Source organism: Larus michahellis, chromosome 4, assembly GCF_964199755.1.
Source record: "Larus michahellis chromosome 4, bLarMic1.1, whole genome shotgun sequence".
NCBI lineage: Eukaryota > Metazoa > Chordata > Aves > Charadriiformes > Laridae > Larus > Larus michahellis.
The window spans coordinates 17,792,658-17,809,238 of NC_133899.1; the positions used below are offsets into that span (position 1 = coordinate 17,792,658).

Genomic DNA, 16,581 nt, shown 5'->3' on the forward strand with positions numbered 1-16,581 from the left:
AGGCCAACAAGGCTAGTTTTAGTATTGCTGCAGCAGGTGGAATGACTTCTACCCCCTTCCTATTTTATCATGTGTTTCGTGAGACTCTCGTCAAGTTATTTTAGAACCTATTAGGAACAACACAACGCAGAAGTTACCGTCTTCTAAAAGTAAGATTTAGTTATTTTCACATTTTATTACAGACAAAACTAATGATTAGAAGGTGTCATTTCAGTTAATCAGAAATCCATCCTCTGTTTAAGGACTCATGCATTTTGTTTCCTTGGGAAAAAAGCCCAACAAAACAAAACAGTGACCGCTAATCCTGATTTGGGAAGTATTTAACTGCAGGGCATGGTTCACAGATGTTTTTGCATCCTCAATAGCTTTATGGGCAAGATAGTTAACTTTGATGATATGAAAACGTCAAGAAGAATTATCAGGGAGAAAAAACGCAAAGTTTTATGAGGTTAAATGGCAACAAGGAGCCATCTCTCTTCAAGAAGTAGAAGCAAGTATAACCCATTTTTGATCAGCAGATGGTTCCCTTGAACAACAGGAGAAGGAGTCCACTGGAAGAAAACAGAGTATTTGAAAAGCAAAATCATGCCTCTTGCTAGATACTCTGTCACAAGTACATAGTAGTTAATCCATTTTTTAGCAAGATTAGCTGTCAGATTGACACGTTATCCATGTGAGTCACAGTTAGTCTAAACCAAGGATGTGCCTGAAGAATGATGTGCATCCACATGACGGAAGGTTTACAGAGGCTGACTTACACCACCACTGTGGAATGCAAGCCCTGCATTTTTTTTTTTTTTTTTTTTGGCTAATGCTGGCCAGAGCTCTACAGACAGCCATTCTCAATTGCTGTATCATGCTGAGTTGATACAAGCGCCTTGATGTGGATTTGAACATCCATATGCAGGCCTTGCATCTGCCACACACATCCATGTATTAACTCCAGGGCATATATGCCTCTGTTGTTCTGGACAATATATATTAAGACATTAAAGAATTTACGTACTCAAAATACTTTTGAAATACAGTGGTTTTATCCATTCAAGGGCATTTGTCATCTTCCGGAAAGCCAAGTTTAAGTAAATTCAATTTCATAATAGAACAACAGGATACGATCTGTGAACAGCATATTTTCTTATCAACCAAGGGAGCACAGATGGAAGTTTTCACAAGCAGCCGATAGGTGTCAATATCCCATTTAAAAAACACACCCTGAGTATACGTAGCTATTGTTATATCTCTCAAACACCAGGTAAAGAAATATAACGGGAGTAACTTCATCTCAGTTCATTTCCCATTTGGAATAATTCGCTTCTGGAGACGTCATCTTATCAAAGATTATCACTCTAACACGTGACCGCAACTCAGATTTAAAGACCTTTCCCCCACCAACATTTAATTTCACAGCATTATTTTACTCTCCACTCTTATTCAATCCGTGGCTTTATTTTTTCACCCTTCAGCAGGCCAACAAAGACCCTTTTTTGCACAGCCTGTATCTTTTTATAATCTTCCAAAGTTAATAACCAAGCTAAATGAAGGCAAAGCCTACTCTGAAACAAGCTTTGTTCCAATACACGAAGATTTGGCAAGAAAGGGAAGCCTTCCTATGGAAGCTTCTTAGAAGACAAGTCACAGTCAAACATTCCAAGTGGTGTCTGAAGGATCTGAGGCTTTTGTGCATAGTCAATGTTTGCCAGCTATAGGAGCAGCTAAAAGTAAAGAAATAACCTTTCATTTTCTTGCCTTTGGCTCTCTGTATTTGGTCATGAACTATCTAAACAGTCCTGGCTTATCTTGCAGGCATATGGGCCAGCTGGTCTCTACGGGCCACCCCACATATGCAACAGAGCACAGATCAGAATATGAACATTATATGTTTATAATCTAAGGACACTCAACTGCCATTTGAGTATAGTTCACAGCTACTTGAAAGCATAAAATCTGTAAAAGTCATCAGATTTAACTCTAAAAAAACAAACACACAAACCCAAACCAAAACAACCCAAAACTTCATATGTACAACTGTGTTAAGGAACTGAATTCACGCAGAAATGAGCAAGCATCAGATTTTAGACCAAAGACATTAGACACAGAACAGAACAGATGATTTTGTGCAGTCTTTTGTATCAAAACGAGCTTGTTTAAGACAATTTACCAGTTCAGGTCAGAAAACGTTCTAAATTAGATTTTAAAAATTTTCTGGCAAAGACCATCTTGAATAGCGATTTCGAGAAGACAAAAGGTATTTTCAAGTGGTGCATCTAGTCTTGCTTTTAAAGCCAAGTACACAATATGAACGCAACATGAAATATTCTTTGTCAAAGCAATGCAATTTCTGATTGCATGAGAGTCAGCTTCAAGTCTTAGGTCTCTTCAAGGTCATTAAAAAACATTATAGGAAGAAGCATGGGAAATTCCAATCAAGTATTATTCCAATTATCCACATCCAGTGCACTGTAATAAGCAAACAGTGAGGTAACTGCCAGAGGCTGAGTACTTACAATCTTACTAATAAACAGGTCATTCAACATATTCAGCTAATTAATACTAATGTCCCACCTATTTCACATTCTCTACAGCTCTAAGTAACAACATCCCAGAGTCAATAAATTCAAAAGTAATAACAGAAGCAGCAAACAGGGACAGAACTGATGTTTGAAAATTTCCTGAATTCACCAGGAAACTAGAATCCATGTTAAGATCAAGCTGAGATTCAGTATTGCCCTGGAACTTAAGATGTTCAACTGACTAGTAGCTTCTGCGTCAAGCATTTATCTCCACAGAGAGAAACAATAACTACTAATTCTTTTCATTCTTTGTTCAAAAAATGAATTATTGACATAAATGCTATGCCAGTACAAATGCTGATGTTATTTCATGTTGATAAATTAAGGTAGTTCCTGTGCCTTTATTTTATCTCCAAATCACCAGTGTAGAGGGGGGGAATCATCTGATTTAATGTAGATGATAATGCAATAGTAGAACAACAGATGAGTAATGAAAACCGACAGGCTTTGTATGTGTCTGAGGTAAGGGATTATTTTTTTTGTGTGTCCAGTAGAAACGTTGTTTGAATTGTTTCCCCTTATTTCATTTCACATTTCAAAACAACATTCTTTTCTAAGTAGACAATAGGAACCAAGGCAAGAAACTGCATTAAATAAATCTCTAAAAATCTTTCTAACAGGCTTCAGGCTATGCTGTACTTTTTCTTTCAAATATTTCCATGTAAAATCAGATGTTAACTCCCTGAGTGAACCCATGTGCAAACTCTTTATTCATCAGATTAATGGCTGTGGTGCAACAGGCAACTGAACACATTTCCCCTCACATAAGGTATTCATGACTTTCCAGAAAACTTCACATTATTGCAACTACTTTTCAGTCAAATATGTTGCATCTAGTGAAGAAGGAAATAAATTGCAAAAAGGTTTAATGGGAAACTACAGTAAATGTATTGACACAAGTAGGAATTTGTTTCTTTAAATGGCACCTTGCTATTAATTTGACAGATGGATTTTGCCTTGCTACACATCTGAAAACAAAACAAAAACCAGCTTTTGCCCTGGGATACTTTAGATTGCCCAGTGCAATATCTCTCTTTGGTGCTGCTTTTATGCTGATCCAAGGCACAATCAATAGAAGAATTTAGTCAGCTGCTGTGCTATATCAGCTAAGGAATATGTTAAGATTGATAATCTACAGGGTGAAAATATAGAGGAAAATACAAAAAGTCAATATTCTGTATCATGTTTGCATTTATACTGCATATTAGTACATGCTTTTAAATTTAGACAACATATAGTCTCAAATATACACAGCTGTATACATGACTAATGGTAGGGTTTCACTTCTGGTCACTTTGATCATCAGAAACACTGTAGGTGTAGAAAGATAAAACACGCTGGTAATGATGCTTGTGCCGCAAGAGCAGCAATGAACTCAATAACATTTGATGTAAAGGTGACAATATAAAAGTGAAATTAAGGAGTGACTCAACATTCATACATATGATAAAATCTGAACTACAATTGTAAATGTCAAAAAGCAAACCCCTGGAACTTTGGAAAAATCTCCTCTTCAAATATCTGGTCAATGTTTCTCTAAGTTTCTAGGATTAAAATACTACTCTTTTTTTTTTTTTTCCCTTCTTTTTCTGTGAAAGACATCTATAATATAACCAGATGACTGCTTTTTAGGTTGATCATTCTACATCCTTTCAGAAATACTGAATCAGATCTGTTACTTGGTCTGACCCTGTTTGTGAATGCTTACAAATATAACTGTTATGTAGTTCTTTTAATTTAATGCAGATAAATTTACAGTGTACGTTTGGGTTACAGTGAAACCTTGTTAAACTGAACATTTCAGGACCACATCACAGTTCAGAGGAGAGGAAGTTCAAACTTGTGCAACACAGTGGTTGCTTGTTCAAGTATGTATTTTCACATATACTAATGACTTCAAAGCATATGCACTAAACCCTAAATTCTTGAAATGATAACAGTGGCTGGAAGAACAGAGATAGTGGCAAGTCAGCAAACCGCAGAGTGATAATTTGATTACTGGGTTACAGAATAGTTAAGTTCCACTGTGACCCCAAATTTAAAACTCTGTACAGTTTAGGACCTCTGGCATGCAAGGAATTCAAGAAAAAAGAACCTAAGCAATTAGAATAACATGACCTATACTGTGCTTCAGCTTTCATAACGTCAGTTCCCGATTGCTTTTTGTTCTTTTTCCAGTTTAAAAGCATCTGCTATTCTGTTGTCCCAAGCGGGACTATGCTGAATGCAGTACACTGTTGAAGAGCTCTTTTGAGCAACAAAGTAGAAAGCCTAACAACCAAGGAGCTAACATATAAGGCTTAATTTCATGTTCCGAGATAAATGACATAGAGTTTATGTTGTGGAGTGAGACCAAAGGTCCATCTAGCAGATTATCCTGATTGTTGCAATGTCTAAGAGTGCCTAAATAACAATAACAACAGGAAAAGACTACATACGGCATCCTCCTAACATTCTCTCTCTTTCTACCTATTTTCAGTACAGGCGATTTCTGAGCCACAAGAGCTTTCTACATATTTAGTAAACCTCCATGGATTTCTGATCCTTAAATTTGTCCTGTTGTCCCCTGTAGGCATGCAAAGCTTAACAGTTAGAGCAACATCCGAGGAGAAGCTGCCACTCCTGGTTGGTATCTCCCCACTATGCCAATGAATCCTCAAAAAGGGAAACGGATCCTCTACAGAAATGATGTAGTACAGACAGGAGCAACAGGTACTAGGACTGAGAGGAAAAGAATGTGTGTTGCCCTTAAAAACACACCATTATTCCTGCAATCTCAGTCCTTGTACAGTTATGTGCCATTGACATATCCTCAACTCTCACCAACTGCCTCCAGGCACTTTTTTCCTACTTTTTCTCTTTTCAAAATAATTTGTGTGCCCCACAGTTATTAAAATGCTTTAAGGATTGCTTGTTGGAAACTGAAAATCAAAGATTGGATTTGAAAATACTGTTATTTCATAAAAATATCCAACAAAAATGGTACCTAAATCTTAATATCAACATGTAATAAATCTTAATAACATCAATGTGATAGCAGTTGTCATCTGCTACAATGTTGTTTGGCATTTATTACTGAATCATTTAAGATCTTTACATGCAAATTGTTCTGACAGACATAATTTGAAAGCATAAACATTGGCAATTGTTTTGTTACCACTGTAGCTGTTTTCAAGTACCATTTGTGCAGTATAAATAAGAACACATACTCACATTGTGAGTAGGACAATGCTTTACAAGCTTCCCAGAGGTTTGGCATTTGTGATTAATTTCTCCTCAGTCTTTAAATTATTTATGCATGTAATGATTTTGAACTGCTAACTCGCGTTGCTGACAAATTGTCAGTAAGCATCCATAGGTAGTTAAGCTGAACTAACGACTACTATTTAAGGGATAAACAGGGTTAATTTACAGTATTCTGAAAAGGTGTGTTTTAAAAAGTTAACAGCTTGTATATTTGTTTCTATCTTAATGTCAACAATGATTTGAACAAACAAACAAAGATTCAGATTAACCATATGGGGTTGGTATATCATAGGAGAGTTCTCTATGATTATTGTATAATTGAAATAAGAGGTCAGAAAGGTGTAATCCACAGCAACTAACTAGACACTGAAAATTAATATTTTAAACTAATATCTTTAAAGGTTCGTACCACTCAGCACAGATACAGATTCCCTCAAAATTACATTTTTTGTAACTCCAAGTCTTATGTATAGGGAGTGAAATACCAATCAGTATCTTAACAATATTTTTGTTAGTTACATATTTATTTCCTTGTGTAATCTCTGTTTTCCCTGGCATTTCACCTTTTATCTAACATTGTATGCATTGAATGGTAGAGTCACACTGTGTAGAAACCCAAGAACTGTCCATTGCAATAAACAAGTAGGAAAAACAATAAGGTAATTTCAATTTAAATAAAATACATATATATATATATAAAAAATTATATATATATAAAAAATAAAAAAATATTATTTTTTATATATGTATGTGTGTGTGTATATATATATATGTAGCTTCACACTCATGTATGGGCCTAAATAAAACTAAACAGATCACTTAATTTTAGTATTTCGTCTGTTCAGCACTACCTGTTAACTTTCACTGGTGCACTCTTCGAGCTCATTTTCTTCCTGTAACATCTGATCTTGTATGTAAGGTATGTCCATATGAAATTCTAAAATTTAGAATTAAATATGTTCTTTAAAGAAACAGCAGACAAATTAATCTCAAATTTTGTGAATTACTATTCTGTATGCAAATGTCTCATCAGACAGCAGGGGGCAACTTTCATCCACAAGTCGTACTTCATGCGTTTTGATATGTAATATAATGACATGAAGTGGGTGCTTTCAGTACTTACCTAAGTTTATTGTGTGGTCTATATCAATTTTGTAAAATGGAAGGTTTCATTTTTAAACTCCCATTTTGTTCTTCAGGCAGTGTGCTGAGGAAATATCTGGTTCATATACTAGAAAAATGCTGCAAGATAAAATAACAAACTACAATCTCAAAACTGTTGAGAGATGAGAGAAGGACAATTATATTCCTCTAGTTTGCTGTCATACAATTTGTGAGAAACCAATCTCAAAAAGATTATTTTTCTATACTTATGTTTTGATAAACAATTTTTCCTTGAATAAGCAATTCATAAAAGCAGTAATTTATCACCTTAAAAACCAGAGCAGGGACTGATATAAAAGTTAACATTAATAGCAAAATATTCACTAATGATATTAACATCCATAATTACCTTATGTTTAACAATAAGTCCATATTTAAGAATAAACTGATGTTCTGTAATGTGTGTCAAATTTTGTATCACTTGAAAAATGAAAGTTTTGCCATGAATTTTCCCGGACAGCAAATGCTAAAAACAGGCGTGGCATCAAAGGATAAAGACTCAGACACAAAGTAGCATTTTTTCCAAGTGTACTTAACTATATTATACAACTGTAATTTGTGGATTAAAAGATTATATAATTTATGGAATTTAATAGGCAACTGATTTCCCTTTAAAATTTATATGTCATTTTTTAAATGAACAGATTGCTGTAAGTAAAGTAGTAGGGTAGCCCTGAAAGTATTTTCACACCAAACCTAGTCAAGTAGAACAATAATACTTGTAATAAACCCACAAAACTAGGGCTAGTCTTGCTCTAGGGCTCACAGAATGAAGTGGTTAGGCTTAGGGTGAGTTTTTAGCAAATTTAGGCAGAACCATGATTTCATGTGAAGGATGTCAAATACTGGGAACCAAATCATATAAAAAATTCATGCTCCATTTCAGCTTCAAACTTGAGAGTGAAATACACTGGATGTCAAACTGCAGTAAAGTGAGAAACTGACTGCAGACCTTTCTTCTAAAGTGTCCTGAGATCCTTCAATAATTCAAGTAGGTAAACGCAACAGCCTTTGGTAGGAGGTCTGAATAGCTTGTTATTAATGTCTCATCTGGCTTTAAACCCAAAGAAAATTCACTATGTTTTTGTTTTTCTTGGTGATGAAGCTAATAACTATTTCTCTCAGGATAACCCCACCTTAAAACATAAATCTCCCATTTCAGATAGTGCACTTAAGCTGTATTTTACTTAGTAGAAAGAGCATAACATAAACAAGGGTTACAAGATGTGAAAAACATCCACCCTCCAGCAGTTCCTGAAACGAACTTGTATTTTCGTGTTAATACTCAAAGAGCATGTGTGTAACTGGTATCAACCGTACTACTTTACAAGCAAAACTAATCATAAAAAGCATAGTAAAAAAGGCAGAGCAGACATTTTACCACAAGACATTACTTGAGATTACCTCATGATCCCATAATTTGTGCTGGTTTAAAAATTACTGGGTGGGGGTTTTTTTGTTGTTTGGTTGTTCTTTCAACCTATGTCCGAGGAGCATCATGCTGTTTTATTACTGTGTTTTGACAGGACTGAACTCCAGGTGAAACCAAACAGTTGATTTCCACTCCGTTTTTCTGCCTCCGATGATTTTCTCCCAGTGCCCTTTCATGAGTTGGCGTGCCAGGACTCAACTTCCAGTTCATTTGCCTCCTCACTTGCATCTGGCATTCAATTTCAAATGGACAGTAAATGTGGTTCCTCAGGCTGAGGAAGGTCATCCTGGAGGAATGGCCAAATGGACTGTGAAGTTTAGTTGTGTCCTTTCTCTTCCCTTGGTACAAAATAACCTATATGTGACAGACTTTTTTCTGTTAAAACCCTGTTAAGTGTGCCCCAAAGTCAAAAAAGCCGCAGAGTTTTATGGAAACCTGCTTTTTCCTCATGTAAGATTCAAGAAAACAGGCTCAATACCAAAGCAGGCAAATGAACAAAGACAGAAGCAGCCCTGCTGCCCCTCCAGTGTAAGCACCTGCGGCCTCCCCTCTCCTGGCATCTGAGACCAGCCCTGATTACATGTCCTGAGGAGAAGCTCAGTATGAAATCTCGCTTTGTACAGGACAATGACTTCTTTACAATGTTTACTTCTCTCTCCATTTTCTCTTTAATCTCCTCATCCTACTTTTTCTCCTTCCTTGTCTCCCAGGATATCCCCTGTGTGACTTGCCCTCCCTCAGACCCACTTTTTCCCTCCATTTCCTCACTGACATACAGCAAGCCCAAGAAGGAGCCCACGTTCCTCAGGCATTCAAAAATTACCACATCCTTTGCAGCCACTTCACTTACTCTAAGTAGACATAACTTAAATCTCACAGGCCCTACCTCTGCTTCCTTCTTGTCCACCTGCCACCGCAGCAGCTGGGCTGCTGTCTCCTGGCCCGGGCAGGGCAGGAATGGGAGACCGCGGCAGCTCCTCTGCTCGAGGAGGACCACGCTTACAGGCCTTCTCCCCAAACAGCCCGAGCAGAACCTGGAAAGATTACGAAAGATCACTAGTCCTTTCTGTTCCCTCACAGATGATGGGCACCGATATGTAGAATTAGCTTAAATACAACAGAACAGTCACAAGTAGTTATGTTTCTTCTCTCACTAATTGTAAAGCCTCGTTTCTTCACATGGTAAGCATAAAGATAGCAAGGGAAGCTTCCAGAAAATGGCTAATTGATTTCATCTTTCTTTTGAGTAAAAGCAATAAATTGTTTCACCAATATCCTAAATGCTGTTGTTTGGCACCTTTTCAAGGATTGTTTCTGTTGGGAGGAAAGGAAACTTTAGGGGAAATAGTGGGGTTGCACAAGGTAACCTCCAGAGGTCCTCTCCAGCCTCAACCTTTCTGTCATCCTGTGATTTTTGAGGCAGTGCTCTCTGGTTACAAAACAAGATACCTGAAGTCTGCTGAGAGTGCAGCAGGAAAGAAATTCTAACATTAGACAATATCCACAGTTACAATATGGAAGTCTCCAAATCTGTTGCCCTCTTAACCATAAACTAATTCTACACCCCAAAGAGCCTAATCTCTTTGCTCTACACCTTTCTGTGCTCTATTTCTTTTTTTTTTTTTTTTTTTACATCACCATTGCAACTTCCTGAAAGTTCATCAAAATTTACAACCAACCAAGTGCAGCATTAAAGTTATGGGCCTGATAGGATGTGGATTTTCCACTTACTGAAGCACAAGTCAACAGAAAAAGTATTTTAATTTATAGTGTGTAAGGAGTTCTTGTCAATTTTCCCCAAAGCCTTTCTATACATTGATTTAAAAAAACAAAACAAACCTCACCTTTAGTAGAAAAGTTATCCTGCTGGCTTACCTGCTGTAGGGAGACTGGCCCCCAGAGAATTATGAAGATGGAGAAAAACAGCATGTCTCACACCCTACAGACTTCACAACAATCAATTTCTGTGCTCTCCCTAAACAGGCCAACTCAAGAAGAGAAGATACTGAAGAGATTTAACAAAGCTACAGTAATCAGTGCTTTTAGGATCCAGCTGTACAGGGGCTGCTACAGACCCTTATCCTATTTGTCTCACGTTGTGGGTGGAAATGGAATCCCTCATTACTCTCACAAACTCCTGTGAAAAGCTCTGTTACCAAAGACTTTGGGTAGATAACTATAAATTCCATTCTGAAATGAATTACAAGTTACACTGACTTGTTTGACTTAAATATACATAGACTACAAGAAACCCACATATACTCTTGCTCAGGTTATATTTACTGTATGCTGATACACAGCTGATACTCCTTTATAAATAGTTTTGTTTTTGTGTATTTCATCTAAGATGTAAATAATACCATTGACATAACCAACCTATTGGAAAGTTTTCAAATGGGTGTGGTTTTGGTATACTGCAATAACCGCTTGTTACAGAGGAAAGAAGGTTAAAGTATGTTTTCAAAATGTAGAAAAATTTTCTGTATGTTCTCTTCTTAAGTTTGCTGTGTTTTATTTACTATTCATGCACTGCGTGTTTGGAGTCAGATGCTGATTGGTGTTTCCTCCTTTCATTTCTCTGGGAAAACTGAACTATATATGGCAACCTATACAGGGTTTTCATTATCATTGAAGTCAAAGGCTATCAGCTATCGTAGCTATTTTTACTTATGAGTAGGTAATCAGAGTAATCACTGGTTGCATGATAGTTCTTTAAGCAAAAGAAACTTCACTATTGATTTTTTTTTAGTTTCTTTTTTTATTATTTTGGTAGTAGTAGGACCACATTTTTCCAATTTTTTTTTTTCAAGGAAAGTTCAGTTCTTGCAGCTTTAATACATAAGGAAATAATTTTGCATTCAACAAGAATGACAGTCTGTCTAAATAGAAAATAGATTATTTTCCAAATCCACAAAAATGTTAAACAAATCATTGCTAGATCATGCGCAAGACCTGTCTTGCACTGTTGCAGCTATTGATGTTGGACTACAGAAGTAAGATATATGTTGATACGGAGAACGGGTGTGGAGAGAGATTCCGGGTTTATACCCCTGTTTCTCAAAGCTCAGGGAGCTGTTTATTTGTAAATCTAAAATGTGTTAAGAATTCATGAATGAAGGTCACTAAGAGTATAACTTCAATGTGAGCCTGGTCTTGCTTGATTTATCTGTTTGTTTTCTTACTCTTACAATAATCTAAGCCTAATATAACAAAACCAGGAATAAACCACAGTAAATTGGAAAACACTTTACTACTGAAATCTACAGAAAAATTATCTGAGCAAACCACGTTGTTAACAATAACATACCTATTTTTTGTCAATTGCTTCACAAAACTGGATGGAAATTTGATGGCATACTGCAAGGCAGTAGGCATGAAAGTCAATACTAAAATACCTAGTTATTTGTATTTCTGTGTAAAACGTTAAATGGCTGAAACAAATGACAAACCAGGTCATGCGTATGCCATCCGTATAATTAAAAAAGATAAAAATTAGGTATCAGATGGTATATTAAGTGCAAAAACTGTTTTTGCATGCTTAGATCTAGATTTGGCTTCAATTTGGATTGAAGTAATGTTTAGAAATGTATCTCCTTTGTCACCATGAGGTCAGTCAGACATTTGAACAGGTTGCTCAGAGAAGTTATGCAGTCTCCATCCTTGGAGGTTTTGAAGACCAGACCGGATACAGCCCTGAGTAACGTGGTCCAACATTATAGCTATTCCTGCAGTAGGTTGGACTAGAGGTCCCTTCTAACCTGAAGGATCCTATCCTGATATAGTGTCATAGTAGAGCTACTACTATTAATAACCTATAAGCATTTCTGTTTGAAGGTTTGTAGGTGCTTATTTTCTTAGGCAAAATGTCCTCAACTGGTATCTGATAATTTACAAGCAGCTTTTGTTTGAAATGAAACTTTGCTACGACTAAATTAGACCTTGATCCCATGAAGTGTTGAGAGCCTGAAGACGGATTCAGCAAGGACCTTGGAAATAAGAAAAGCTTTTAAATACCTCTAAAGCCCACAGATGCACGATACAGCAGGAGTTTGGTGCTTACGAATTAAGAACAAAGTCTCTATGTTATACGTGACTTGCAAGGTCATGTCCTGCGGGTGCCAAGATTATACTATAATAAGAAATGAAACATAGGTCAAATTCTTCCCTTGAGAAATTATTCTGATGAAATCACGTTCTTCAAAAGTTACCTCGCCCCACTCATTTTAAAAGATGCAATGAGAATTAAAATTTGTCAGCAATACCAAAAAGGAACTAAAAAAAAAGCAGAGCGCTGTATACCTGTAGCATACTGTGCCAAAAGCAAATTTTTATCACATGCATACAAAAGTATCAACTTGAACTTATATTCTGCAATCAGTTTCATCCAGGCAACATAATGCATTCAATTCAGTATCAGTTGCAGGATTGGGATCTACTCCAATTACTAAGTCCTATTATCATAAACAGCAATGTTAAGGAAGTCTTATAAAAAAAATATTTATTCACCTGTGGAATATCTGGAAAAACTGATGGATAAATCATTATAATCACCTGCAAAAATACCTATCTAACTGCAATACAAAATATTTGCTTGGCTCTGACACGTGCAAAGTTCGTTGTACAATTTTAAGTCTATATTTGAATTTATTTCTCAGTTCTAATACAAAACAAGAAAATGTAATTTAATCGCTAATATTTAGTCTTGATACCTTTGGTGACTTCTTGAGTTATGATAATGCCTTACTATGCCTTGAAATAATAAAAAGCATTTAAAAATAATGTTACTATTAAGATAAATACTGATCTTCAGTTGAAGTTCTATGAGGCAAGTTATTATAATTTTTTGTCATGTTGTATCTACTCTTACAAGCGTATAACGAGATAAGCTGAGACCTACTGCACAAGCAAAAGTGATCAAGTTCACACAGATATTACCTTGGTTCATGATATATTTGCTCTTATAACTTCCATCCCTAGGTTAGGGTTATAACAGGTTAAAAGCAACATTAAAAAAAAAAAAAAAAAGTATTTTGAGCTAAACTTAAGTTTCCATCTTGATAAACATACCTGGGACACTTGGAGAATAGGAGCTCTTATATCACATAAGATATCACAACAAAGCTATAAGCTGTAAAAATTAATGGGAAAAGGTATAAAATAACAAAACTGATCATTTGACCCTGCACAATTCATCTCACACAGGACCACTGTGGCATCCAAGTTACACCACAGAAAAAAGATTACCTATTCCACAAAAATAAACTTCAATTAAGTAACATTTCAAAGTACGGTAGTTTCCAGCATTAATAAGGCTCCTTTTTTAAAATGCAAAAAGGAATGTGCTCACCAACATATTGCACACAAAAAAAAGGATACTTTTTTGCCTTAGGCTAGAGAGTACATAGATGTAAGTTTTCAAGCCATTCATAGCTAAAATCTGGACAAAAATAGTACTAGATTACATTTTCCACTTTCCCTGCACAGTGCAGTATTTAGACTTAAGATTTAAGAGCATGTTGGAAATACAGACTACTTAATGCAAGAACAAAACTTTCTAGTATGTTCATATGTTTATGTTGCATAAGATAATACAATCCATCTGTTGGAAAAATCCTCACTGAATATTTTATCTGTCCTAGTAATAAACATGAATAGAAATCAAGATGATTTTTTTTTTTAAATCCAAAACTGAGTAATAGCAAGCCTTCCAAAGAAATCTGTTTAGGGACTTGAGGCAAATTATACATGTTAATGACGGAGTCACTGAGGACAGTTAACACAATGTAACCAAATGTCAACTGGAGTATTTTGCAGTAACTTACTGAACAGGTCTGTGTTTAATTAATATATGAATGTTGGTTTCTAAGTTTTCAACTTCAGATGGCGAAGATTAAGTGCTAAGGGTGTTACTGTAAATGTTTAAGTGAGATGAACATCACTGATTTTCTAATTTTACCACATGGTTTATTTCAGAAGAAAACAAGCCCCAGTTAGATAGCTCTCCTGCAAGTCAGTAAACAGTCACACACGAAAACTCAATACAATTTGCTTCTTTGTTTATATGCAGGATATTTAGTTTGGTTTGCAAAGTATTAGAAGAATAATAAGAACCTCCTGACAGAATACCGCAACTCAATTTCTAAAAAGCCACTCAGTTAATCTCACTGTTGAATCTAGCTGTTTCAAATTATTGTAATGTATAATAACAGTCTTATTGACAATATAGACGCAGAGAGCCAAAAAAAGCAAGAAAGAGGGGCCAAAATGATGAACTAAGCACCAGCCCAAATGACAACAAACATATGGCCATTAACTGAAGAATGGAGGAGTTTAGGAATGCAGCTGTCTGTGGTCTCCTAAAAGTTCCAGTGGAATGAAATGCTGTGAGGATTGGCAAAGGCTGGATGAGAAGTACTACTGAAGATGGTAGGACCTAAAATGGAGTCAGCCATCGGTTCATGTTGGAATTCAGAGATTTCTGTGGTCAGAATATATTCATTCCATTGGCCTCATAATGTACATCAACAAATTAATATTGTATGGATGTCATTTCAAAGCCTACTGAAGACGAAGAGCCATTATTGAAGCCATTAGAGCACAGATGGTTCAAACTATATGCAGATATTCATACTTGCATTTCTGCATTATAGCTGGGGTTTTTTTCCTGTTGAACTGTAATGAATTGTCTCATAATCTATTCCATCTTCTTGCCATTAGCAGGCTTTGAATGTTCACAAATAGGAGCAAAGAACTCATTTTCCAGAGCTTTAATCACACAAAGAGGGAATGCCTAATTCTCTAAATGAAATGGTCTGTGATCACTGAAGCAGAGATTTAATATATCACGGCAAATTAGGTAGATTTTAATAAATTACTTATCTCTCTGAATACTTTACATATGCTTATGAAGAAACATAGCCTGTTTGCAAACAGTGGAAACCCACAGCCTATAAAATGCTTTGAAGAAAATGACAAATAAAAAAGTAAATTAAAAAATGAAATGTATTATATCCCCGTTCTCAAGAGACAATCCTTTTGCAGCATTGATTCACAGCTCCATTAAAAATATCAATTAAATCCTTCACTGAGATTGGTTAAAAGCTGGAAAATTAACTTTCCAAGCTCGACACTGGTTATTCAGATACGACCATTCATTGTGTATGTTTGATGCAAGTTCTAAAAGTGACAAAAAACAAATGAAAACACAGTTGCCTGTCCCTACGGCTCAAACTAGGTGAAGAAAAATCTGATACTGGATGGCTTCTTCTTGTGCTTTGACAGATGTTGGCTGAAAGTAAATCTTTTACTGTACAGAAAAATGATTGTGCCTGCCCTCCCCCCTACTTCCAATCATGATAATCATAAACAGCTGATTATAATGTTAGTAGAAGGGTAAAAGTTATTTAAAAAAAGGTTGCAGTAATTTAATAAGTCCTGCAACTAGCCTCATTTTTTATATTTAATTGATAGGAACTGCATGCATCAAAGAAAACACATACTGAGATTTAATGTGCATAAAATGGATATTAGCATTTTAAAGAGGCAGATTAACACATTAATCCAAGTAATTTTCATATATTGCTTTTAATAAAATCTTCACAGTATAAAATTCTTAATGAGGCTAATCACAGGCATTCCATTTAGTGGGGTGATTAGGGATAACATAAAAGTATTTTTAATCAGTTTTCTAAGGCTTATGGTTTTTTTATTAAAAATTAAAAATTTTACTTGCATTTTTATTACTGTTTTATATAGGAAGAAATCTTGAAAATGCAAATAAAGCACATCATTCAATCATGTAGGTATTAATTATTTACAAGACGTTGTCCATTGTGGGGAGATTCTTAGCCTTAGGGGGGAAATATAAAAACAAACAGACTGAAAAGTATACAAAACTTTACAACTACAAATCAAGCGTCCTTTTCATATAAATTATACATTAAATATACTGTAAGAATTACAAAGATCTCATCTTTGAAGCACTATCAAGCATGTATTTACACTGGGAGAAGGAACTTCTGTAGGCAAACTTCCCTTTCATGCCTCCTAGTCATCTTTGCATTCCTCATAGACTGAACGCAGCGCATTGAGGGCTTCCACTGATACTTTGAGCTTTCCAATTACTGCGCTATCATCTTGCGAATCGAAAACTAGAAAGGAAACATCAGA

The 16,581-nt window shown here is 35.7% G+C and overlaps 1 protein-coding gene across 4 annotated transcripts in view; it reads right to left on the bottom strand.

Annotated features, from left to right (window-relative positions):
* Positions 1-15,254: 15,254 nt before the first annotated feature.
* Positions 15,255-16,581, bottom strand: part of RPGRIP1L (RPGRIP1 like) — a 76,247-nt gene continuing 74,920 nt past the window's right edge. For all 4 annotated transcript variants that reach the window (XM_074583147.1, XM_074583146.1, XM_074583144.1 and 1 more), the window contains one exon: positions 15,255-16,562. In XM_074583147.1, the coding sequence (XP_074439248.1) occupies positions 16,459-16,562 (104 nt within the window). In that variant the 3' untranslated portion in view covers positions 15,255-16,458. The remainder of the gene's footprint in view (positions 16,563-16,581) is intronic.